Raw genomic sequence first — 26,785 nt, 5'->3', positions numbered from 1 at the left:
TACAAAACGTAAAATATTTACAAACCTTTTATATCATAAATATTTGGATAATTGACCTTTTACCATTTTATAGATAAATTATTCCCTTCCCCCAAACCCAAACATAACATTTGAGAGGATATAAAAAGCTATAAAACTTATTGGAGAGAAATGTGTATGACACAAGAGAATGACACTTTTATTAACAATCTAGCATTAAAAATATATTTTGAGCCAATAATCCCACTCCTACCTCTAAACCTACCCATAACCATGTCTTAAAAAAATATGTAGATTTATGAAGAAAATTGTACAACTGTAACCCTGGTTCCCTGAGAACAGGGAACGAGACACTACGTCCTGAGACACTATTGGGGAACGCTTCAGGGTGACTGATGTCTGAAGCACTTGTTTAATCACAGCAATTGTATTACAAACGTACCGAACCGTGAATTAAGTATTTAGTTGAATGAGTTTACCTATCAACACAGTGGGCAGCAGTCAGCACCCACTCTTTGTTGATGAGAGAACCTCCACAGAAGTGTCTGCCGTTCAGAAGAAGACTAGCCTGCCACGGCCAGCGTCCAGCTGAAGCATTCTGACCTCCTACTATCCTGCTGCTGCTGCTGCTGAATGTGGTTCTCCCACACACCTGAGCACTGGGAGGATCATCTGAGGCTGCAAACACAAAAAACATTCACCTCATTTGATATTTGAAGGGGACCCATTTAAAATCCTGATTCAATGTGTACATTTTATGTGATTACGCAAGTAAAATTCTCAAAAAGAAAGTATGATGAAAAAATGATCCTTCCCAACCTCATATAAAATATAAATATTATTTAAAAGATAAATATTGTTAATTCCTGAGATCGCGCTGATGAATTAAAGCACCCAAGCAAAAGGCCCTTTCACATAAGTCTGACTTTAAATGTCTATATGTAACGGAGGCCAGCAAGTAGTCACTGTGTGAAATTAACCTCACTCCTCTGATCTCAATAGGCGCTCTAGTGACAGACACTAGAGGCTATAGTCTTTAGCCTCCGTGTTAAGAGCGCCTGACTCTCACGCCGGAGACCCGGGTGGAGGGGTTACATATATAATAAATATCTCAATAAATAATAAAACTCAATTAAATGATAAAACTTAAGTTATTGATATAACTGATATAAAGTACAGTATATTAAGTGATTTAAAAGTCAATATTTTGACATTTTGGATGGAAAACCCCACCAACAAGACTTCTACATGAATGATGTAAATACTAAAGATTCAAAACAGCGAGTTTTCAGCACCCTGATATTTCACAGACAATAATTATTTAAATGCTTAAAGGGATACTCCACTTTTTTGGGAAATAGGCTAATTTTACAACTCCCCCAGAGTTAAACAGTTGGGTTTTACCGTTTTCGAATCCATTCAGCCGATTTTCTAATATTTTGAAGAATATCAGTAACCAGACAGTTTCTGGTCCCATTGACTTCCATAGTATATATTTTTTCCTACTATGGAAGTCAATGGGACCAGAAACTGTCTGGTTACTGACATTCTTCTAAATATCAGAAAATCGGCTGAATGGATTCGAAAACGGTAAAACTCAACTGTTTAACTCTGGGGGAGTTGTAAAATGAGCCTATTTCCAAAAAAAGTGGAGTATCCCTTTAAAGGTAAAATAAATAAATAATTGTTTTAGTTTTGGAAGTTGCATTAAAAATTCAGATACCTCAGAAATCTGAGGGGAAACGTGCCGGTCCAGATTGTATATACATTGTGTTATAGATATATTATTTGCATAGTGATTTCAGGAAAAACAGAGGTATCAATTATTTTACTATATTTCACTAGAAACCAAATTGTCAATGTAAAATGATGTACCTTGAGTGTTTGTTTCGTCACAAGATCCTGCAAAACAAAACAGAGGTGGATGTTACATATATACCTATACTCTGTTAAATACACTATTTAAAGAAACAAGCAGATGCATATGTTTTGAGACATCAATTATAAAATGAATTAAGCTACAGCAAATGACACATTTCATTAATACACATATACCATTTCTTTCTGATGAATTGTCGACACGAAATACCCATCTACCCGTGACGTTGACATTGCTTGTGTATGGCAGGTTTGCAATGTTAGAATCAGTAATTAAAAAGAAATTAGTAGAGCTAATTGTGTCATAGCCGGACTGTTAATGAAGAAAACACAAAGAAAAAAACATTAAATCCCAAAAAAATGTCATGCTGAATATCAATATTGACACATTTTCCACACTGCTTTACCTCTGCAGCGTAGGTGGAGGTGATATAATCATAATGCATGAGTGTAAACGACAGGTTTTTGCCAGACACCAAAACCACTTGGAAGGTCGACTCCTGGAAGAGACCGGGAATTCCTCATTAATACAAGCATCATTCTGGATATGCCAAAAATTTCAGTTCAATGAAAATACTATGCAATAAAAGCGCATTCTAATTGAGTAAAAACATACTGCCTCTCTGTTTCCAAAGTACGGTACTTTATCCCATGTAGCAATAAAAACCCATGAGGCAGAGAAGTTCAACTTGGGGTAATATTGGTTTATGTCTCTTGAAGCCCGATTCAAGAGATGACCATCTGTTACTTGTCGGTAAGAGATGGTTCCTTTCCCACTATTATCAATGTCTGTCCACAGTGGAGCGATGATGTCTCTAGTCGAGTAAGCAGGAAAATGATAGGGATAAGACTGGTAAAATGGCTCATCAAAGGTGAGGTCTCCATTATTATTCACCTGTAGGATCAAAATATGTTATCTGGATTTTCAAGTAACATCCTCTATGTGGTATATACATTAATGAATGTCATTAGTGAATGCTTCTTACAAATATCTTGTCATATACATGGCCAAAGTACACAAATGGCTGCAGCAAGGGGATCGGTGGAGAACTTCCATCATCCGACTGTGGGTTTTTCTCATCCTCTACATCTCCATATGGGTAGAATATTCCTATTCCCAATATTATTATTATGAGTGTTTAAAGTTTTGAAGGAGGACATTTTTATAATGCATACATTTTTTTCCATGTTATGTTTTATGGCTATTTATCAAACAATGTGATATTCTTTATATTAAATTAAACAGTGACGTTACCGTCCTCAGGCCCGCCATCAACACGAAATGCCCATCGTCCCGGCACATCGACATTGCTGGAGTTAGAGAGTTTATTTTCATCAGGCACAGGGATTGAAAAATAATTTGTTGAGTTTATTGTGTCATAGCCAGCCTGAGTAAACAACAAAACAAAACAAAAGAATAATAATAATAATGATAATTATGGACCAAGACATTTATTTAAGGTCCCATTGGCCATTAATATTATTATCTTAATCTTAAAGATTTGTAACAAGATTCTTATTCTGTCCAACCTGAACATTTTGGTTAGCTGAGGAAATATTTCCGTAGTTCATTATGACAAAGGAAAGAGTCCTGCAAATGACTAGAATTACTTGGAAGGAAGATTCCTAGGAAAAGTCAAATAAACACATTGGGTTTCAATGAGAAAACACAGTTATAAATTCTCTATAAACAAAACTCATTTAACAAAATTATGCTAAACAAATGCAATCCTTTAAAAACTTTTTAAATCTCTGACTACATTTATACTAAACTTAAGTTAAAGATTAGTGTAACCATTCAATCTACACACCGTCAAGGAGTTGTTCAAGTAGGGCACTCTCTCCCAAGTAGCAATGAAGACTGCATTTACTGAGAACCCAAACAGAGGGAAATACTGTTTGACATCATTTCTCGCCCGGTCCAGAATACGGCCTTGAGTTACCAAGCGGTAGTAGATGTTTCCATTGACACTACAGTCAAACATTGCCCAGAATGGAGCTATAATGTCTCTAGTAGAGTTGGCAGGAAAAGCCTTGGGGAGTCTTTCATAAGATGGTTCATCAAATGTCAAAAATCCATTATTGTTGACCTATAGTAAATATATGAAGATGAACTGAAGCAACATGACTTGTAATGCATCAATGTTCTTCAAATGTAATGTGTTTAACATAACATCTCACATATATTTTGTGGTATCTGCGCCCAAAGTAGAAGAAAGGATACTGCAAGTGCACAGCTGGTGAGGTTGCAGTACTTTGACAGGGATTCTGAGAGACTGGAGAGCCAGTTGGATAAAACAAATCTGGAAAAAGAATACAATTGCATGTTATGGCCTTGGTACAAACATGAAAATTTAATTAAGTTCAGGAGAAGAAAGAGAAAATATATTACCAAGTTTTGCTGGCAAAGCGTCGACACGAAAAGCCCAACGGCCCATAACATTGACATTTGTGGAGTGGTTCAGGTTTGCGATGTTAGACACAGGAATTGTATAATAACTGGTTGAATCAATCGTGTCATATCCAGCCTAAATAATGATAAAAAAATGTTTGTCACAGATCTGTGGATAAGAGGAGCTGTATAGCTAATTCTACCAAGAAAAAAATTTCACATTACTGTAAAACTGTCTCTAGAAACACATTTGAACTGTCCAGAATATTGCAAAAGTTATTATATATTTTAAAATAAAAAAAAATACAGGACTTTGAAAAGCTTTCTCACCACTGCAATTTGCTTAGTTTGAGGAATATTGCCATAATTAAATACAATAAATGACAAACCAGAACCTGAGATCAGCAGTACTTGAAAAGAGGAATTCTGAAAAAAAAAAAAATGAACAAAAAAACCCCCCATCAAATTATCACAGTCACAAGACAAATGAAAACAAATAATGAAACAAATTGTACCTGTGCTGAAGTATTATAATATCTCACATTATCCCAAGTAAAAACAAAAACTGAGTCTGCAGTGAAATTTGTTTGAGGAAAATATTGACGTATATCATTTGTGGCTCGCTGTAGTACTCGGACACCGATGAATTCTTGGAAGTAACAGTCACTGCTGTCAATATCTGTCCATAGTGGAGCAACAATGTCTACATCTGTGTAAACTGGAAGAGTTCGGGGACTTGATGGAAACAATTGCCGTTTGAAAGTAAGAAATCCATTTTTGTAAACCTAAATGGGTTTGAAGTAACAGACAAATACTTTTAATGGCTAGTGATAAATTGCTTTAAAAAAAGTCAAAATGCATAAATGAGTGTCCTCACATATATATAGCTGTATGTGAGCCCGAGGTAAGAAAATGGTGTCTGCAAATAGAGATTGACAGGAAATCCATAAAATCCAAATCCATTCTGTTGAAGTTTGTTCCTATTTCTGAATGGATAGAACAGTCCTGAAAGCAAACACATTTATTTTTCAGCATTTCATTTTATTTGCAACTCCCAGCAGTTTACAACATATTAACTGCTCAATAAATTGCTCTAAATGTTTTGAACACATATAAACAACACAATAAACAACTATCCTCTGGTTTCCTTTCATCGTAACCTCTGCTCTCCCTCATGCTTTTCCTTTTGTGGTCTCGGCATCCCTGCCCCCCAACTTCCCACTTCTCTTCTCTTGATGTCACTGAAGCAACGGACACTCTATGCTCCACATTAACATCCTGCTTTGATAATATCTGTCCTCTCATCCCCTGGCCATCACGTGCAACACCCTCCAGCCTCTGGGTCACAGATGGTCTCCATGACCATCAAACCAAGCTCAGGAATGCTGAGAGGAAATGCAGCAAGACTAAACACTCTGCTGACCTGAGAATATACCATTGTCTCCTGTCCTCTTTCACCTCTAGTGCTTCTTCTGCCAAGATATCCTACTACCAAAACAAAATCAGTAACCCCTCAAGACACCGGGAGACTATTCGGAACATTCTCCTCTCTTCCAAGTCAATTATTCTTATTCTGCTGGACCTTTCTGTGGCATTTGACACCGTTAACCATCAGATCCTCCTGGCCAGCCTCTCGGACTTGGGCATCACAGGTTACTGTATTTCGATGGCTTCAGTCATACCTCACTGGCAGATCTTTCAAGGTTTCATGGAGAGGAGGGGTGTCTGAGTCCCATCAGCTACTGGGGTGCCTCAAGGTTCAGGGCTCTCTCCTCTTCTTTTCTCCATTTACACAACCTCACTGGGCACGATCATAAACGCACATGGCTTCTCCTACCACTACAGATGATACACAGCTATATATTACATTTAAACCTGATGACCACAATGTCTCAGCTCGTATCTCTGCCTGCCTTTCAGACATCTCTGCTTGGATGAAGGAGCGTCATCTGCAGCTCAACTTGCAAAGACTCCTTGTAATCCCTGCAAACACATCAGTTGACCACAACATCAACTGGGGTGCACAACACTAACACCAGCCAGGACAGCAAGGAACCCGGGGGTAGTGTTTGATGACCAGCAGAGCTTTTCCAACCACATCTCATCATCGGCCCAGTCATGCAGGTTTGCACTCTACAACATTAGCAAGCAAGCAACTTTATTTATACAGCACATTTTCAAACAACAGACGTTGCCCCAAAGTGCTTTACAAAAACGATAACATTAAAACCATACAACAAATCAAACACAACTTATTCAAAAGCTAAAGAAAATAAATACGTTTTTAAATAAGACTTAAAAGTGGCAATTAATGGAGCGGACCTCACGTGGAATGGGAGACTATTCCAGAGTTTGGGACCTACCACGGAAAAAGCACAATCTCCTTTCGATTTAAAATTACAATGAGGGACCTTTAAAAGCTGTTTATCTGAAGACCTGAGAACTCTAGAAGGAGGGTGGGGAATGATAAGATCACAGATGTACTGGGAGGCAAGGCCTGATAGGGCCTTTAAGACAAACAGGAGAACTTTAAAATCAATCCTGAATTTAACAGGAAGCCAATGCAAGGATTGCAGTACATAAAAATCTTCTCTGCATTTCTTCTCTTCTCTAGCTGGCTCTTTGATAAATTCTATGTTCCCCTTTTGTAAATCGCTTTGGATAAAAGCATCTGGTAAATGCATAAATGTAAATGAAAATTAAACATGATATGCAATACATGCCATGCATTTTTTACTATCATATTACTGTACCATTGTGTTCTGATGCAGTGTCAGTTCGAAAAATCCATCGACCCATGACGTTAACATTGCTTGTGTATGACAGGTTTGTGGTGTCAGAAACAGGAATTGAAAAGAAATCAGTTGAATCACTTGTGTCATATCCAGACTGTCAATCAAATAACAGGACAAAAGTTCAGTTACATTTATTATAGTGATACAAATGATTTATTTTGATTTCAGTGTCTTTTTCAAACTACTTTACCTTAACAGGGTATATGGATGGGGCAATAGGACCATAATGCATGAGTGTGAATGACATGTTTTTGCCAGACACCAAAACCACTTGAAAGGTCGACTCCTGGAATATGAAGGGAATTACAACATAAATACAGAGAACATGGGATTCTGTTTCCTTATCACACATTTATGTGCAAGAAACTGCTGCTATTTCAATCTAACCAAAAAAGAGACTTACTGTCCGCCTGTATCCATAGTACGGTACTTTATTCCAAGTTGCAATGAAAACCCATGAGGCAGAGAAGTTCAAGTTGGGGTAATATTGGTTTATGTCTCTAGAGGCCCGATTCAAGAGATGACCATCTGTTACTTGTCTGTAAGAGATGTTTCCTTTATCTGTAATGTCAATGTCTGTCCACAGCGGAGCGATGATGTCTCTAGTCGAGTATGCTGGAAAATTATAGGGATACCACTGGTAAAATGGTTCTTCAAAAGTCAAGTACCCCTTGTTATTCACCTGTTATGAGACCAAAACAGTGAAAGCTCAGTCATCTGGACTTTCAAGTAACATTCTCAATGTGGAAAATAAAGCTACTTGTGTTGTTTCAATTAAACTAAGATAGCGTACAATGTCATGAATGTGACAATGCTGCTTACGTATAGTTGATTATAAACAAGCCCAAAGTAGACAAATGGCTGCTCCAGAGGGATCAGTGGAGAACTTCCAAAATCCTCCGCAGGGTTCTTTGTATCCTCATCGGCATATGGGTAAAAAATTCCTGCAATTGAAAAAGGAACATCTTAATATTAAGTTGTAAATTATTTAGTGGTTATAATGGTTGAGTGTTTTAACAAAGTCCAGATGCAAAAATCCCTAAATTAGAATTGTACAAAATGTATCAGGGATATTTTATGCATGGTTTTCCAACAGCTTACAGCAGCTTTAAATGTAAACTTATTACACTGGTCACAAACATTTTCTACTTCTTTTTTTAAGTTGTAATTGGTCTGATTTGATCAGATCATGGTTTCAAAAAAGTCATTAAACAGAGTCAAAGGATTACCCTCTTCAGGTCCACCATCAACACGAAATACCCAGCGTCCTGGGACATTGACATTGCTGGAGTTGGACAGCTTATTTTCATCAGACACAGGGATTGAGGAATCATTTGTTGAGTCTATTGTGCCACAGCCAGCCTGAGTAGAACAATCTATCATCATCAAAAAAGCTTTGTGGCACAAAGTTCTCCAATATTATCTTAGTGCCAGAGTTCAGAGATACGGCTCTAATTCTTTCTAACCTGAAACCATTGATCCGTAGAGGAGATATTCCCGTAGTTCATCATGACAAAAGACAGAGAGCCACCAGAGACCAAAACAACTTGAAAAGATGAACTCTGTTACAGAAAAAGAAAATGATCCTAATAGCTCATAGACAGAGTGTCGTGTTATTTTTATTCTTGATTAATTCTGCAGTGCCTTAAATAAAATATATTTATCTTTCAATTTTGTGCTTTGATATACATAAACAGCTTTCCTATTACTTTTACCCAAATTATTGAAGCGACGTTTCAGTGAAATTTGTTGGCAAAAAGGTTCATTGTATATTGAATTCACTGCTCACACAGAAGCAATTTTCAAACCAATCAGCTTTCAGTTTCTGATTTCGCACTTGAAATTTTGCCAAGCAATGGTAAACGTGTTGCGTTGGTGAAACTCAGAAACAAGGGCGAGAGGATCCAAATGCAGTGGAGTTGAAAAAAATCAATAAAACACAAAGAACCAGGAATCCAGAAACAAAACACAAGGAATCATGATCAAAGTAGCAGAACTGAGACATCCAACATATAACATCCACAGAGGGACAAGACCTGACAATGAACACAGGGAACACAGGGGTTTAAACACCAGGGGTAAAAACAAGGGGAAATAAGCTGACAAGACACACCAGGGAACAATCAAATACTAATTAACAAAAAACAAAACAAAAAAAACTAGACAGGACTACAACATGTGGCACAGGAAACAGGATCAGAACAGGGCAGAAAGTAACCTAAAGGACCACATAAGAAAACATAAGGTTAAACAAAAGCGGGAATACATAAAAAAACATGACCGCACCTTTACTCTGTTAGTTTTATAACTATTGCTAAAATGTATCTTAGTTTGGAGCAATTTGGAAAGTTATGTTGGCCTAACATGGGTTTACCTGCATTCTTAGAGAAATAAAAACATATAAGAGAAAATAAAACTTGATCATTCTAATCCATCAACGTTGTCTGTTTAGAGACACCAAAATATATTGGAATTAAATCGATATACCTCAAATAATTTGAATAGTGCTTGGAACACAAAAATTCCAAAAGACTTATGACATTAACATATAGGCTGGCTTACCGATCGTGAGTTGTTAAAGTATGGTACTTTATCCCAAGTGGCAATGAGCAGCCATGAGGCAGTGAAGTTCAGATTGGGAAAATACTGGTTTATGTTGTTTGAGGCTGCTAGTAAGAGTCCGCCTCTGGTGACCTGACGATAGGAGATGTTTCCAGTGACAGTGTTGTCCATGTCTGTCCACAGTGGAGCAATGATGTCTCTGTTGACTTGCGACAGTAAATAATTGGATACCGGCTCTGAAAGATGCTCATCGAATGTCAAATGCCCATTGTTATTAACCTGAAGCAGAGATAAAACAATATTATAAAAGAGATTTGGCTATACAATATAAATTGGATACTGTACCCCATATACCCCATTTTGGCAAGTGAGGCATAAATGACATACCCAAAATAAAAAGGTTGCTGCTCATAAGTCATTCTGTATAGACTCATAATCAACATATATTTAGTAAGATGACTCTTGGGAGTTTACAGTTCAAAACTTATGTCTGTATGAAACATTTTGTAAGACCATGTCATGTGAGTTTTTAGAGAAGGCTAAGATGCTAATAAAATATGTTATTGCCCTGTAAACACACATTTGCAGTCTATTGTCTAAGGTCTGATGAGGTGATCATTCATGTTTCTATTGTTCTCACTCGACAAACCTTTCACACCTCTGCCGGTATGAGACTTAATCTTCATTATTCTTTTATCATTATTCTTTTGTTTGTATTCAGCCATTAGTAGCCTTTATTCTGGCATTACATGGCTTGCCAATATACACAACTTTCATCCCACTATACAATAATCCACCTATTATCTGAAGTCGGAAAAAAACATATTCTTGGGACCTTGTGTGAATTCTATTCCATAAACTAATTTGTTAAACGAATAGTTCCTGACGCAGTGTGCATTAGAGCTACAATTAGCATCAAGCTACATAACAAAATTGAAAAGATTAATATTACACTTTTCCTCAAAACTCACTTTAAACCATCATCGAGTGTTGTATTAACTTCTGATCGCAATAATGTGGATTTTAGTAATATAATGTTGTTGAAATATATTATGTGTAGCCTTTTATATGCAGCTAATCGCTACACTTGTTTAGCATTTATAATGTATAATGTATATTTGTTATAATGTAACAAAAAGCTAAAGTTGATTTCTTTTTTAACAAATGGATAGTGTATGATCTGTTTTATTTCACATTCATTTTATATGAGGTTTGCAATTTGATACAATTTTATAAAATTTATAAAATGCAGTTTAAAACTCTAAAGTAATAATTATTAAGTACATTAATAATTACAAAAAATATATAACATAAATAAATATAATTAAGAAAAAGACCATGTAAGAATGATAATTCTTACATATATGTATGTAATGTACAATTCATTAATGTAATTTGTGTAAAAGCTGAAAAAGTAATACTGTTTTTATTATTTTAATAGTTTTATTATTCTAACTGAGACAATGAAACAATCAATTCAACAGATTATTTCAAAATTATGATTTTAATTGTCTAATATTGAAAATGTCCTTTTGAGGAATCATTTAATGCTTTACAAAATTTAAACACATCAATCTGCAGAAAAGAATTGCAGAAAATCTTCAAATCCAGGTGAGCAAAGCTTGTTGCATCACACCCAAAAATGACTTGAGGATGTAACACCTGTCAGAGGTGCTTCAACTGTTAATGCTCTAAATACTTATGTCAGTGTAGTATTTCAGTGTTCTCTGTTCCGCAAATCTGGTTTTTGCTTTGTCATTGTGTGTTATGGAGTGTATTGCGAATACCTTCCGAATGCAATGTACAGACACATATGTATACACACAATCTATGAAGACAATGTGCTTACATAGGTCTGTCGATAAACACGTCCAAAATATACAAAGGGCTTTTCCAAGAATACTATTGGAGAGCTTCCATCATCTTGAGAGGGATTCTTTATGTCTCCATTTCCAAATGGGTAGAAAAGGCCTGAAACTATATGTACATACACATAAAAATGACATGAACTGGCTGAAATTTCGATCTGTAAACTGCTTACTACACAATTTTGGGTAAACTTTCACTTTAATCCACACAACTTTTAATATTGCAAAATAAACACTTACCGAGTTAAATGCTGTAAAAAATATTGTTGATTTTATTTCATAAAGCAGGAGTGAAACACTTAAAGGGATAGTTCACTTTGAAATTAAATTTTGGTATGTTTTAGCTTACCTCAAGGGCATCCAAGATGTAGGTGTCTTTGTTTCCGCAGTAGTTTCAATTTTGATAATTTTAGGTCAAACCGTTCTTGTCTGTCAGTCATATAATGCAGGTCTATGGTCACCACCTCAAAGAGCATGCACAGAGAAGTCCAAATTAAACAATTCCCCATCGTAAGTACACATTGATGGCCTAAGACACGAAACGAGTGGTTTGTATGAGAAAACGAACAGTATTTATATCGTTTTTACCTGTTCTACACAGCCACGTCCAAGTGATCTGAGGGCGCGGGCGCTTCGGTCTGCGCAAGCGCCGGAAATGATCTCTCGCGCGTGGATCGAAAAGAGCGATCAACCATAACTTCAAGAGAGAAGGCTTATAAATTGGGAATTCGTGAAAACTCACCACTCCTGGATGAGTTCACGCGAGCATACGTAATTGTTTTCTTTTACGTCGGTTTAAACATCCCGGATAAGCGCAAATTAGTACCATTTCTGTTCTGTGTAAACAATGAGTGATGTAACGTACACGCGCGAGAGATCACTTCCGGCACTTGCGCAGACCGAAGCGCCCGCGCCCTCAGATCATTTGGACGTGGCTGTGTAGAAGAGGTAAAAACGATATAAATACTGTTCGTTTTCTCACACAAACCGCTCGTTTCGTGTCTTAGGCCATCAATGTGTACTTACGATGGGGAATTGTTTAATTTGGACTTCTCTGTGCATGCTCTTTGAGGTGGTGACCATAGACCTTCATTATATGACTGACAGACAAGAACGGTTTGACCTAAAATTATCAAAATTGAAACTACTGCGGAAACAAAGACACCTACATCTTGGATGCCCTTGAGGTAAGCTAAAACATACAAACATTTAATTTCAAAGTGAACTATCCCTTTAACGACTAGCTGAAACATTCCAAGACTGAACTCAACACACTTACAGAATGTTTCCGATGACTGGAGCAGATTTTAAACACGACTGTGAACGCGACTGTCTCTGACTCGGCGCGTTTGGGCATGATCAGTCGAAAGTATCAAATTACATTCATAATCGGCCTTACAATCGTTAAGTGTGTTCCCGGCTTTGCGTATCCGTTTTGTTCCCTGTTTTCACACCTACCTGTATCTTCTCCATAGCACAGGAAGCTGCTGTCCTTATCTTCACCGTCAGATTTAAAAGTCACAAATCCAATGTCTGGTCCATTAACATTTTCCAAGATCCAGTTTTGGAATTCGGATACTCTAGCATAACCATCAGGGGTAATTCCAGTGCTGCAAGGAATCCCAAAATTAGTGACACCAGCTAAGATCCATACAGAACCCTGCTTACACTGTAATGGACCACCAGAATCTCCCTAAGAAATGAAAGAGAGGATACCACATGAGCTATATTGAACATATATGCTGTCTGAAGAAAGCTTCCCAAAAAAAAAAAAAAAAGAAGAGATCTCTTTAATATCTCAAATGTTCCTCGAAGAAATAAGATTTCTTTAAGATCTAAATGGAGACTTTAGCTTGAGTCTCCTGCTTCTCACGCCCGTTTCACACATACTCCGTGTGCAGTGTGTATGCGGCGCGTGTTGCAGTGCAGGAGCACCGAGCGCTATAGTGCTTTCACATATGCTGCATTTGCAGTGCGCAACTGATCCACGGCTGTACCACAAACACATACTCACTATTTTTATTTCAAATCCAGAAGTTATCAGCAACTTTTATTTAAAAAAAGTTTTTTGTCAGCATTGCGATTCTCTTTGTACACATATACACTCTTTAATAGATGTATTCACGTTTAAACACAATTTAAACAACGTATTATTCAATACATTACTTCTATATAATTAGCCTATATATTAAGTTGCTCAAGCAAGTGGTAAAATATTTAACCATGTACTTATATTAAAATCACATCCATTTGAACTTAAAATTGACAAAAACAGCAGACTCATACCCTTTCTTTTGCATAGTTTAAATCTTTATACAATAAATCTAGTATTTCACAAATAACTTGTTTTTCCACCTCCACGAATGAGAAGAGTGTTGTTCATTATGTTGCCTGTTGAAGTAAATTGTAGTTTTTCACAGTCATCTTTTTTACTTTAAGACCATGATAAAGCAAGGAAAACTACAATTTACTTCAACAGGCGACATAATGAACAATACTCTTCTCATTCATGGAGATGGAAAAACAAGTTTTTGTGACATGCAAGATTTGTTGTATTAAAATTCAAATGTAAAAGAAAAGGCATGAGAGTCGGCTATTTTTGTACAATTTTAAGTTTTAATTTAAATTTTTTTGAGATTTTATTATAAGGCTATATGGTTAAATATTTTACCACTTGCTTGAGCAACTTAATATATAAATCTAAAGTAGCATTGAATAATACGTTGTTTAAATTGTGCTTAAACGTCTATTAAATAGTGTATGTGTACAAAGAGAATCGCAATGCTGACAAAACTTTTTTTAAATAAAAGTTGCTGATAAACTTTTATCAGGTAAAACTTCTGGATTTGAAAAAAAAAAATAGTGAGTATGTGTTTGTGCTACAGCCGTTGGTCAGTTATTCACTGCAAACGCAGTATGTGAAAGCACTAGCGCGTGCTGCTCCGGCACCGCATACGCACCGCAACACGGAGTAGGCTATGTGTGAAACGGGCGTAACACTCTCACAATGGTCTCCTTTAAAGTTTTAGAAGAGATCTCAACCACATCACATTCTGTGCTCAGATTTTGCTCCTATACTATCAGACTGGTGGTCTGATATGTGTCTCTTCCTAAGTTTCAGAAGAAATTTCAGTAAGAACTTAGGCATTTCTACCATATTAATAATCAAATTGTTTAAAGATTGAGTCATAAGGCATTCAACGTGTCTTTCAGCAAAGAAATCTCCTTTAGTAACTTATGTAAGTCAGTTTTGATAAAAGCATTGGGTACATTCCTGTCTCCAAAAACAAATGATGTGCCCTATGCACATAAACTGTACAGGTCTATTGTATTTCAGCAATTAGTAATTCTACACCATTTCACTATTAATAGAAATCCAAGATGGCGCCGCGGATGGCTGCCTCGGTGTGGAGCTCTCCAGTTATTGTGTTGTTTTTGTTGGTTTGTTCTGCGTTTAGTCATTCTTTTCCTATCAGTTTCACCAAAGACGAACTACTGGACATTAGGAAACACACACCAGACAACTTTTTCACAGATTTTGATTACTCAGACGTTTTACTGGACATTCTCGTCGGAGGGGCAGCGGTGTTGTTCAAACGCGCGGTCAGACGCAAACGCGGGAAGCGCGCTGGCGCGCTGGTTAAACTCCGCGAGCGCGGCCTCCGCACTGCACTCCCTAGTATTCATCTTGCGAATCTCCGATCTCTTCCTAACAAAATGGACGAACTTCTTCTCCTCACCCGCACTAACAAGGATTTTTTTTAAACTCCGCTGCTCTGTGCTTCACTGAAACCTGGCTGAGTGAAGCCATACCGGACAACGCACTACATCTGCCGGGCTTTCAGCTGTTCCGAGCGGATCGCATCGCGGAACTAACGGGGAAAACGAGAGGTGGTGGATTGTGTTTCTACATTAACGAAAGTTGGTGTTCAGATGTAACAACACTGAAGAAGATGTGCTCTCCTAATTTAGAGGCACATTTCATAAACTGTAAACCTTTCTACTCGCCGCGGGAGTTTTCCTCATTCATTCTCGCGAATGTTTACATTCGCCCAGACGCGTGTGTGAGCGCGGCGATACAACAGCTGGCTGAACATATAGCTGAAATGGAACAAAGGTACCCAGACTCTCTTTTAATCATTCTTGGGGATTTTAACAAAGCAAATCTCTCCCGTGAACTGCCAAAATACAGACAGCATGTTACATGTCCTACCAGAGACAGTAATATATTGGACCACTGTTACACCACGATAAAGAATGCGTTTCACTCCGTCCCACGGGCAGCTTTGGGGCTCTCTGATCATTGTTTGGTTCATCTTATACCGACCTACAGGCAGAAACTGAAATCAGCTAAACCTGTAATAAGGACTGTAAAAAGATGGACCAACGAAGCAGAGCAGGATCTACAGGCCTGCTTCGATTGCACTGATTGGACTGTTTTTGAAGCTGCAGCCACCGATCTGGATGAGCTCACAGATACTGTAACATCATATATCAGTTTCTGTGAGGATACATGCATTCCTACCAGGACATTCTTATCATTCACTAATGATAAACCATGGTTTACTGGGAAACTCAAACAGCTTCGTCATGCCAAAGAGGATGCTTACAGAAGTGGGGATAAAATCTTGTATAACCAGGCCAGAAACAGACTGACAAAGGAGATCAGAGTTGCTAAAAGAAGCTACTCTGAAAAGCTGAAAACCCAGTTTTCAGCCAACGACCCGGCATCAGTCTGGAGAGGCCTGAGGAACATCACCAACTACAAATCACCATCCCCCCGATCTGTGGAGAATCAACAACTGGCTGACACTCTCAATGCATTCTATTGCAGGTTTGAGGAGCCCAGACTCACACCTCACACCCGCTCTGATGTGCACTTCACACATCCACCATCACCTCCTGCAACCCCTCTCCTCCCCCCTTCTGCCATCCAACCTGAGCTTAAGGTCTGTGTGGAGGACGTGAGCCGAGTCTTCAAAAAACAGAAGACTAGGAAAGCTTCAGGCCCAGACGGCATCTCATCTGCTTGTCTAAAAGCCTGCGCTGACCAACTGGCCCCAGTCTTCACGCAGATCTTCAACAGATCATTGGAGCAGTGTGAAGTTCCCTGCTGCTTCAAACGCTCCACTATCATTCCGGTTCCCAAAAAACCTAAAATCACTGGACTTAATGACTACAGACCTGTCGCTCTCACGTCTGTGGTCATGAAGTCGTTTGAAAGACTGGTGTTGGCCTATCTGAAGGACATCACTGGACCCCTTCTGGATCCCTTTCAGTTTGCTTACAGAGCAAACAGGTCTGTGGATGATGCAGTCAACATGGGACTGCACTATATCCTGCAACATCTTGACAGACCTGGGACTTGTGCACGGATCTTATTTGTGGACTTCAGTTCGGCCTTCAATACCATCATCCCTGATCTTCTCACAGCCAAACTGACTCAGCTCTCCATGCCATCCTCAATCTGTCAGTGGATCTCCAGCTTCCTGACCGACCGGCAGCAGCGAGTGAGACTGGGGAAGCTCACATCCAGGACCCTCACCATCAGCACTGGCGCCCCCCAAGGGTGCGTTCTCTCCCCACTGCTCTTCTCCCTGTACACTAATGACTGCACTTCTAAAGACCCCTCTGTCAAGCTCCTGAAATTTGCAGACGACACCACCGTCATCGGTCTCATCCAAAATGGTGACGAGTCTGCTTACAGACTGGGGGTTGAACAGCTGGCTGTCTGGTGCAGCTATAACAACCTTGAGCTGAACACGCTCAAAACAGTGGAGATGATTGTGGATTTCAGGAGAAAATCCCCAGCACTCCCCCCTCTCACCATCATGAACAGCACTGTGGAAGCAGTGGAGTCATTCAGGTTCCTGGGCTCTACCATCTCTCAGGACCTGAAGTGGGCAAATCACATTGACTCCATTGTGAAAAAGGCCCAGCAGAGACTGTACTTCCTTCGCCAGCTGAAGAAGTTCAATCTGCCACAGGAGCTGCTGATCCAGTTCTACTCAGCCGTCATTGAGTCTGTTTTAAGCACTTCCATCACTGTCTGGTTTGGTTCAGCTACCAAATCGGACATCAGGAGACTACAACGGACAGTCCGGACAGCAGAGAGGATTATTGGTGCCCCCCTGCCAACCCCCCAGGACCTGTACTCTTCCAGAGTGAGGAAGAGAGCAGGTAAAATCATCACAGACTCCACTCACCCTGGACACCCCCTGTTTGAACTGTTACCGTCAGGACGGCGACACAGATCACTGGCCACAAGAACATCCAGGCACAGGAACAGTTTCTTTCCACAGGCCATTTCCCTTCTGAACACTTAACATGCCCCCCAAGGCATATGCCTGTAAGTGCAATACTCCCACTGTCTAGTGCAATATTCTCTTAACTCAGGTGATATTTATATTTATATTATTCATACTACTCAAAATACTGTAAATATGTTCATAATCTGTAACATGCACTAGACTCCCACTGTCTAGTGTAATATTCTTTAACTCAGGTGATATTTATATTTATATTATTCATACTTCTCAAAATACTGTAAATATGTTCATAATCTGTAAATGTTTATTCAGACTAAACCCAACTGTGACCCCTTTTTTTTTAACTTTTTATACTATTTTTATTTTATTTTTTTTAAATATATTTTATTCTTAGAATTTGTATTACTATGTTTCTTGTTGTATTTGTATTTGTATATGTGCACTGGAAGCTTCAGTACCAAGAAAAATTCCTTGTGGGTGCAAGCACACTTGGCAATAAAGCTCTTTCTGATTCTGATTCTGATTCTGATATAGGCTCTGAATTTATGAAGGTTTATTTATTTATTTATTATTTTTACTTCATTAAGTGCCTTTCAACCCTAGTGAAAAATAAATATACTAAAATGTATTTGAAATATATTTATTTTATCTCGTTTTGATGAGAATTGGGTTGTAGCTCGTTGTCTAGGTTACTGTGATTGTAAATAGGTGTCGTTTGTGTTTTAACAACGTTTAGCTCAAGATTAGGGAAGTTCGAATAGCATGTGAATATTGCCAACTTCACTAAACTCCTTGAGTTAAGCACGTACTGACCGCATTTCTTTATATTTGAGTCCAAGTTCAAACACTATGAAACGCTCCATTAACGTACGGAGCTCTGAAACAATGCCAGCGGGACATTAAACAGGAAGTGTCTGTCCGAGTTCAAAACAGGTTTTGCGTGGGAACGCAAATATCTTTGCGAGGGAACGCAAAAGTTTTGCGTGGAAACGCAAAGTTTCTCGGGGGAACGCAAACATTTTGCGAGGGAACGCAAAAGATTTTGAAAAAAAAATGTCTCCCAACCTAAAAATGTTTCCACCACCACGTCCCTTTAGGGGCTCTGTAGAGTTTTACTTGTTGAGTATATAAAAATAGTATAGATTAACGTTTACAAGAAATGTGTTTTGAGTTGCAAAAAAATTATAATTCATAATCATGAAGTAAGTTTTATAATTATGACATTTACCTTTTTCAATAATTTAACCACACTTTGAATATCAGGTATTTTTTAATTCAATTAAAATGTATTTCTATAGCACTTTTCACATTTTGCATGGTTGCAAAGCAGCTTTACAAACATATAGAAAGTAGTTACAAAAGTAAAAATTTATGACAAATAAAGAAAACAGAATATACAAATTTGTTGGTGAAAGAAATTAACGTACTTGATCAGAAGTTTTATTACTTTAGTGTATTCCTAATACACTCCAATGCACCTTTAATACACTTTTCCAATTAAAGGCAGGGTAGGCAGAATTTTTCTAAAAAACTTTTCCCCAAATTTGTTTAAACTGTCTTTATATACCAATTAAAATGTAAGTACTCTGAAAAAGAGAGTATAAAAATCGAGTGTCTGTAGTCCTCTCAGAACTGCAATAAACACAGCTACTTATTCCATTCACTCCCACCCCCTCCCTTCTGGGCTCCTTCCAAAGCCACGCCCCCAAAACGCATGACCGCACGATGCCGACCACTCACAGCTGGAGGATGCATTTGCCAGCGTCGAGCGGAGGAGCGCAGTGCATGTAGTGATATCATGTCAGAATCACATGTAATAAAATACCTAACTTTATCATTATGAATATAAACAACTAACATGGCTGTTGTTAGTACTCACTATCAAGCTAGCATATCGATACTGGTAAAGTTTAAAATATATTGAGTTTGATTCGGTAACGAGCTAGTAACATAAGGCAAAACTAAAAACAGGTTGCATTGATACACGTTTTCCCATTACCATCAGTTACACTGTGATGAAGGTGAATTTCGTGTAAGATTCATAACATATACGGTGTTTTGTGTAACCCAGTAGAGAAAATGGGTCATTTTCTCTCCTTTTTGCTGTATTTATATATATGTATTTTTATTTTGAAAAAACTTTTATTTTGAAAAGAGGAAATGTGATTCCCTCGCTCAAACTTTATTTTCCTGTTTTTCACGGTCAAGTTGGGTGATAATGACCTTTTGATTTGTTGGAAATGGTATTAGTCCCGCCTTCCAAGCTGCAGACCGGATCACTCACTAGTTTCCGGCCTTTTGCACGCGGGAAATGAGCGAGACAGGCTGTAGACGGTCCGAGCTAAAACTTTTGGGTCGTTTGTGAAGGAGCACGAGCTGGAGAGGCTGTGTTGTTGTTGGCTGTGTTGTTGTTGCCTTGCTGGTTCCTCACGATACCTCATCTTGGTAAGTTCGTGCCATGTGAGAATTAGGAAAACATGCTAGAGCATGTTAAAATAAGCACGATGCTAACGCTAATTGTGAGTGCCGTTTTTTTGTTTGAAAGCAATGTAAAAGCTATTTTTGGTTAAGACATGGATCATACCAAATGCTATTTTAGTTCATAACAATATTGAGAAGCACTTTTAGTTATTTTTGTACTATTTTTGGTCCAATGTAATTATTATTTTGAGGTTGATTGTTCATTTTGATGGTTTATCATATTAAAGTGTACAGTAATTCTACTGTAATGCTAAACCCAGTAGCACAGATAAGGATTTACTGATAGAAATGTTGATTTTTGAAGGAGATTATCTTAATTCATTAGTGTAATTCATTTCATGATGTACAGAAAGTAAAAATTTGTTTAAAAATGAATATGCTAATTGGTTAAAAATATTTAATCATAATGTTATGGTTGAATAATATAAAAAAAAGATATTTGAGTTAAAAACATGCATGTAAAACATTACTGTATATTTGTAGTATGGTAATACGAGAAAAGATAAACAAAGCTATAGCAATTGAGAAGAGATAGGATAACAGACTTTTATTTAGCTGTAAACAATAATACCATTATTGTTGTGCAGGCTAGTATTACATGGTTAAGAAAACCCTGGATGGATTTCCTGGATTCTCTCCGGATGGAGATGGCGAGCCTGTGCCCAGAACTGGATTGAACTTCGAAGAACCACTTTTTCCCACCGTGCCGAGTGGTAACGCCTTAAAACACCATTTTTAAGGAAAAAAGGAACTGAACTATAAAGACAATTGACTTGACTTATAACATACGAAAGACAAACTGAGCTCAATGGGACTGGGGATATTTTTTTTTGTGTTGCATATGCCGGCTATGCTTATTGTTAAATATTGTTTATTTTGAACTGCTTTTATTTCTATTTGTTTACTAAATAATACTTTTTCTTACTTACTCTTTGCCTCCAGCCATTTCATTGCACATTCACCGTAGTTCCTATGGTAATCCTGCTGAACCTAGCAACTGGTCTATACTTTTAATTTCGCCTTACCTATTTAACGTGAGTCAAGGGTTACAATAAGTTTTGGCGAGCCAGCCAGGAGACCTTTTCATTTCCTCACGTTATTTCTACCCTATAACGTACTTAAGATGGAGATTATTGAGAATGAATCCGTAAAAGTTCCAAATTCGGTGATTGTGAGTGAAATAGCTGGAGACGAGCAGCTTGATGAAGTTATTGAGTTCCTAAAACAATATGGGTCTATTTCAAGAGTCCTGAAAATGAATGACAGTAAATCTGAGTTTTTCCGGAGTGTTATTGTTGAGTACAGCTCAGGTCTCGCTGTTGAATCACTTGATCCATTACCTCGTACCCATGTATCCGATAGTGGCGCTAGCTATAGGAACCAATCTCTTGCCGGTGTTTACACAGAACAGGTTGGTAATGACACTACCAAGTCATAGCTCACTGAAATCCAATACCTAGCTAAGATGAGTGGCAGGGATTATGTTGATGTCCTAAAAGACATGATGTCACAGATTGCTAAATCAATCAAAGAACCAGGAACTGAACAAACTGAGACAAATAACTCCACTGAATCTTCCTTGGTTGAGTCTCAGCCTAGTGTCCGAAGTGCACAACAAACCAACCAGACAAGTAACCCTGCGAGTAGCCCAACTAATACGACGCCCACCATTTCTGCACCTGATTTAAATCCACCAGAAGTGCAGCGCATGGTAGTTGAGCACATCGTAAAAAGAGAAGACTATTCTGTACAACAGTTTTCACAAAAACTACGAGTTTTTTCTGGCAAAGAACCCCGACCAACTTACGAGCCAGATTATGACACTTGGCGCTCCAGTGTAGAACTTATAATGACTGACCCTTCAATGTCCAAACCGCAACAATCACGCAGAATCATTGAGTCTCTCTTACCCCCGGCAGCTGATGTAGTTAAGCACTTGAACACCAACAGCTCACTGTCAGAGTACCTGCATCTGTTAGATTCTGCCTTTGGAACAGTTCAAGATGGCGGAGAGCTTTATGCCAAGTTTCTTGACACCTTTCAAAACACCGGTGAAAAAGCGTCGTCTTACTTACAGCGCCTTCATGTAGCTTTGACTCACACTGTAAAGCGTGGTGGTGTTTCGAACAAGGACTTTGACAGACTTCTTGTCACACAGTTCTGTCGAGGTTGTTGGGACGATTCCCTGTTAACTGCACTCCAGTTAAAGCAAAAGCGAACAAATCCTCCAACCTTTCCTGATCTGCTTTTTTCGTTACGTGCTGAAGAAGATCAGAATGCTGCCAAAAGCATGCGCATGAGACAACATTTAAGCAGTATAAAACAAAAAGCGACGTCCAACTTGCAAATTGCGACGTGCTGCTCAGAAGGAAATGATAATGCAAATACCTTAAGCTCAATCAAAGAACTCTCAAAACAAGTTGCGGAAATCCAAAGTCAACTAGTAAAACTCGCTGCAAAACCAAAAGCTCAGACCTCAAGAAGTGCACTCAACTCAAAACAAAAAGAGAAACCAAAGCTGGAAAAAGTAACCAAGGAACCTGAACGAACAAGTAAAACTCAAAGTTCCGCTCCCAGAGCATGGTACTGTTTCCAATGTGGAGAAGATGGCCACATCAAACCCAACTGTGAAAACGAACCAAATCCAGGCGAGTTGCTGTAAAGCGCAAATTGCTTAAAGAGAAACAGAAGAAATGGGAAGCTGACAACCCCTCAGCCGCTAAAGAACAGTTAAACTAAAAACAGTCTCTATTGCGGGGCAAATGGGGACTGTAGCCGGTCAAACGTGTCCCACTAAGCACAAGCAACGAGCTAACCTTAAGCAGTCGGTCACTAAGCCTCAAAAGTACAGTCTACCAAAAGGGTTAGTTGGCTCTAAATGCACAGCTGTGGTTAACATTTCTGACGTTAGTGTTAATTGTCTTCTTGACTCAGGGTCACAAGTGACTACTGTCACTGAGTCATTTTACAAACAGAACTTTCCAGATCAAGACCTTAACCCACTCTATGACCTGTTAGAAGTAGAGGGCGCCGCAGGTCAGACCGTTCCTTATTTGGGTTATATAGAGATGTGCGTTACATTTCCAAAAGACTTCTTAGATGAAGAGATTGACATACCAACCTTAGCTCTCGTCGTTCCAGACACTCACCCAAACAGTCAGACACCAGTGTTAGTGGGGACAAATACCCTTGATGTTCTTTATGAAAAGTATTTAGACATCAAGACTCCTGATTACTTACCTTATCCTTATGGGTTTAGAGCACTGTTAAAAACTCTTGAACTAAGACATGCACACAACAAAGACGGGAACATCGGGTTAGTTACCTTGTCAGCCAAGACAGCAGCAGTAGTTCCAGCGAGGCAAACTGCAGTGTTAGAGGGATCTGCTAACGTTCACTGCACTTCCATCGACACCTATGCTATAGTTGAACACCCCTCTCAGTCTTCCTTACCTGGGGGCCTTTGTGTCAAGACTTGCTTGATAACTCTCCCATCGCGAGCGCCACACAAAGTGCCTGTGATGATCACAAACGAAACAGAACAAGATGTCACAATTCCGTTTTCCTGTGTCATCGCAGAGCTTGGATCTTCCCACTGTATCCTGTCCCAGCACAATGTCATCAGTGCAAATGAGTCCACCGAAAACAAAACACAGTTAAGTTTCAATTTCAGTGACTCACCGATCTCACAGGAGTGGAAAGAGAGAATAACTAAGCAACTCGCTGACATCCCGGAAGTATTTGCTTTTCATGATCTTGACTTTGGGTGCACGGGTAAAGTGAAGCACTCTATCAAACTTCATGATTCAACTCCCTTTAAGCACCGTGCACGCCCTATCCACCCTCAAGATCTTGAGGCAGTGCGCAAACACCTCCAAGAACTGCTCGCTGCAGGTGTAATAAGAGAGTCCCAGTCATCCTACTCGTCTCCCATTGTTGTAGTGAGAAAGCGAAACAACGATGTATAGACTTCCGCAAACTGAATTTGCAAACACGAAAAGACTCTTACGCCCTTCCAAATTTAGAAGAGACGTTCTCAGCGCTTTCAGGATCGAAGTGGTTTACAGTCCTCGATCTTAAGTCTGGGTATTACCAGATTGAGGTCGAAGAAGCAGACAAAGAAAAGACAGCGTTTGTAACACCACTTGGATTTTGGGAGTTCAACCGCATGCCGCAGGGCATAACCAACGCCCCGAGCACCTTCCAGCGGCTCATGGAGCGCTCCGTCGGCGACATGAACTTACAGGAGGTGCTAGTTTTTCTAGACGATCTCATCATCTTTTCGGACAGTTTAGAAGAACACGAGCGACGACTCATGCGGGTACTTCACCGTCTTAAAGAGTATGGACTTAAGTTATCGCCGGAAAAATGTAAATTTTTTCAAACTACTGTCCGGTACCTTGGCCATATAATCTCAGAAAGCGGCGTCGAGACAGATCCCGAAAAGATCCAGGCCCTCAAGACCTGGCCACGGCCTAAGAATCTCAAGGAACTGAGATCCTTTCTAGGGTTCTCAGGGTACTACAGACGCTTTATCAAAGGGTACTCGTCCATAGTACGCCCACTCAATGACCTCACACGTGGTTATCCGCCACTCTGCAAAAAGTCAAAGTCCAGAGACGCCGACCAGGCATACTTTGATCCCAAACTGCCATTTGAGAACCGATGGACTACAGACTGTCAAAAAGCGTTCGATTCCATCATTGAAAAGCTAACATCAGCCCCTATCCTAGGCTTTGCAGACCCGAAGCTGCCTTACGTACTTCACACCGATGCCAGTACCACCGGCTTAGGTGCAGCACTATATCAGGAGCAGGAAGGTCAGCTTAGGGCCATAGCTTTTGCCAGTCGTGGGTTATCGAGAAGTGAGGCACGTTATCCAGCACACAAGTTGGAGTTTTTAGCACTCAAATGGTCAGTAACTGAAAAGTTTCACGATTATTTGTATGGCGGTCAATTTACGGTAGTTACAGATAGTAACCCACTTACATATATTTTGACCTCTGCTAAATTAGATGCCACAAGCTACAGGTGGCTTGCAGCTTTATCCAACTATAACTTTAGGTTACAGTATAGAGCAGGCAAGCAAAACCTAGATGCAGATGGTTTATCTAGACGTCCACATGGTGAACTTGTAAATGATGTCCAGTCTAGGAAAGAGCAGGAGCGTGTAAGCCGATTTGTAGAGCGTCACCTAGCTAACAATGACAAGTTTGTAGGTAGTGATGTTGTCCAAGCAATCTGTCAAAACCACCTGGTTAAAATCAGAGATGACAGTCAAGATAGTGGTGTTACGCTTGTAGAATCACTTACCATTTCAACCGACGCGATACCAGACCTCTATCTTTCCGAAGAACTCTGTGGCTTACCTACCATTCCTGTTTTGTCCCAATCAGAACTGAGAGACAAACAAAGAGCAGACTCGACGATTAGACAAGTCCTTGAGCAAATCGAACATGGTCAAACACCTCCACCAACAGCGAGAAAAGAACTCCCAGATCCAAGAATGAAGAGTTAAATGAACTTGACAATGAACTGTACGAACTGATTCCATGGGTTGAGGATTCCACATCTGAAGATGTAACCAGATTTACCATTGTACATGAGTATCCAAAACCTTTGGAAAAACCGGGCATGTCAAACCCACCTGAATGTGGCTTACCTGAACCCACTGCCAACGCAGAACCTGAAACCACTGCCAATGCAGAACCCATCATGGAGACAAATGAATATGACGATGGATTTACCGAGCACTTGCCTGTGGAAACTACACCAGATGGAGATGATACAGAAATGGGCAACCTGGTGGAACATGAAACTGTGACGAAACCAAATGAACCTCCTGAGGATTCGGTTGAGGAACAAGGACATCAATCGGACGACTTGCCTGATAAAATGGACAGTAAGGAACCCATTACAACTCAACCAATTAGACGATCAGAAAGAGTCAGACAACCCTCAAAAAGACTAGAATATCCTAATTTAGGAAACCCTCTTGTGACTGTTGTGAAGTCACTGTTCCAGGGGTTGAGTACAGCCTTTTCAGAGTCTCTTATTAGTAAAGACGAACAATACTTGATGCACATGCAACGGGACGTGCATGATATGTAGCGGGGGAGGGTGTAACCCAGTAGAGAAAATGGGTAATTTTCTCTCCTTTTTGCTGTATTTATATATATGCATTTTTATTTTGAAAAAACTTTTATTTTGAAAAGAGGAAATGTGATTCCCTCGCTCAAACTTTATTTTCCTGTTTTTCACGGTCAAGTTGGGTGATAATGACCTTTTGATTTGTTGGAAATGGTATTAGTCCCGCCTTCCAAGCTGCAGACCGGATCACTCACTAGTTTCCGGCCTTTTGCACGCGGGAAATGAGCGAGACAGGCTGTAGACGGTCCGAGCTAAAACTTTTGGGTCGTTTGTGAAGGAGCACGAGCTGGAGAGGCTGTGTTGTTGTTGGCTGTGTTGTTGTTGCCTTGCTGGTTCCTCACGATACCTCATCTTGGTAAGTTCGTGCCATGTGAGAATTAGGAAAACATGCTAGAGCATGTTAAAATAAGC

At 39.2% G+C, this 26,785-nt stretch overlaps 1 protein-coding gene across 1 annotated transcript in view; it reads right to left on the bottom strand.

The window, feature by feature from the left end:
- The window catches only part of LOC309485656 (uncharacterized protein), a gene marked incomplete at its 3' end in the record, with an annotated part of 108,092 nt that overhangs the window by 2,414 nt on the left and 78,893 nt on the right, over positions 1-26,785 (bottom strand). Inside the window, exons 40-62 of the mRNA XM_082152586.1 lie at positions 12,933-13,167; positions 11,456-11,583; positions 9,607-9,885; positions 8,511-8,606; positions 8,274-8,406; positions 7,867-7,988; positions 7,448-7,726; positions 7,235-7,330; positions 7,003-7,138; positions 5,127-5,254; positions 4,765-5,034; positions 4,580-4,675; positions 4,250-4,385; positions 4,039-4,160; positions 3,669-3,947; positions 3,388-3,483; positions 3,113-3,245; positions 2,844-2,968; positions 2,474-2,752; positions 2,265-2,357; positions 2,035-2,170; positions 1,855-1,881; positions 459-657 (exon numbers count right to left, since the gene is read on the bottom strand). Of these exons, the coding sequence (XP_082008712.1) occupies positions 459-657; positions 1,855-1,881; positions 2,035-2,170; positions 2,265-2,357; positions 2,474-2,752; positions 2,844-2,968; positions 3,113-3,245; positions 3,388-3,483; positions 3,669-3,947; positions 4,039-4,160; positions 4,250-4,385; positions 4,580-4,675; positions 4,765-5,034; positions 5,127-5,254; positions 7,003-7,138; positions 7,235-7,330; positions 7,448-7,726; positions 7,867-7,988; positions 8,274-8,406; positions 8,511-8,606; positions 9,607-9,885; positions 11,456-11,583; positions 12,933-13,167 (3,623 nt within the window). The remainder of the gene's footprint in view (positions 1-458; positions 658-1,854; positions 1,882-2,034; positions 2,171-2,264; positions 2,358-2,473; positions 2,753-2,843; positions 2,969-3,112; positions 3,246-3,387; positions 3,484-3,668; positions 3,948-4,038; positions 4,161-4,249; positions 4,386-4,579; positions 4,676-4,764; positions 5,035-5,126; positions 5,255-7,002; positions 7,139-7,234; positions 7,331-7,447; positions 7,727-7,866; positions 7,989-8,273; positions 8,407-8,510; positions 8,607-9,606; positions 9,886-11,455; positions 11,584-12,932; positions 13,168-26,785) is intronic.

The sequence above is a fragment of the Leuciscus leuciscus genome, assembly GCF_965113295.1.
Source record: "Leuciscus leuciscus genome assembly, chromosome: 21".
NCBI classification, from domain to species: Eukaryota; Metazoa; Chordata; class Actinopteri; order Cypriniformes; family Leuciscidae; genus Leuciscus; species Leuciscus leuciscus.
Note: the sequence above shows the minus strand (reverse complement) of the source record. Positions and strands in the feature narration are given on the sequence as shown.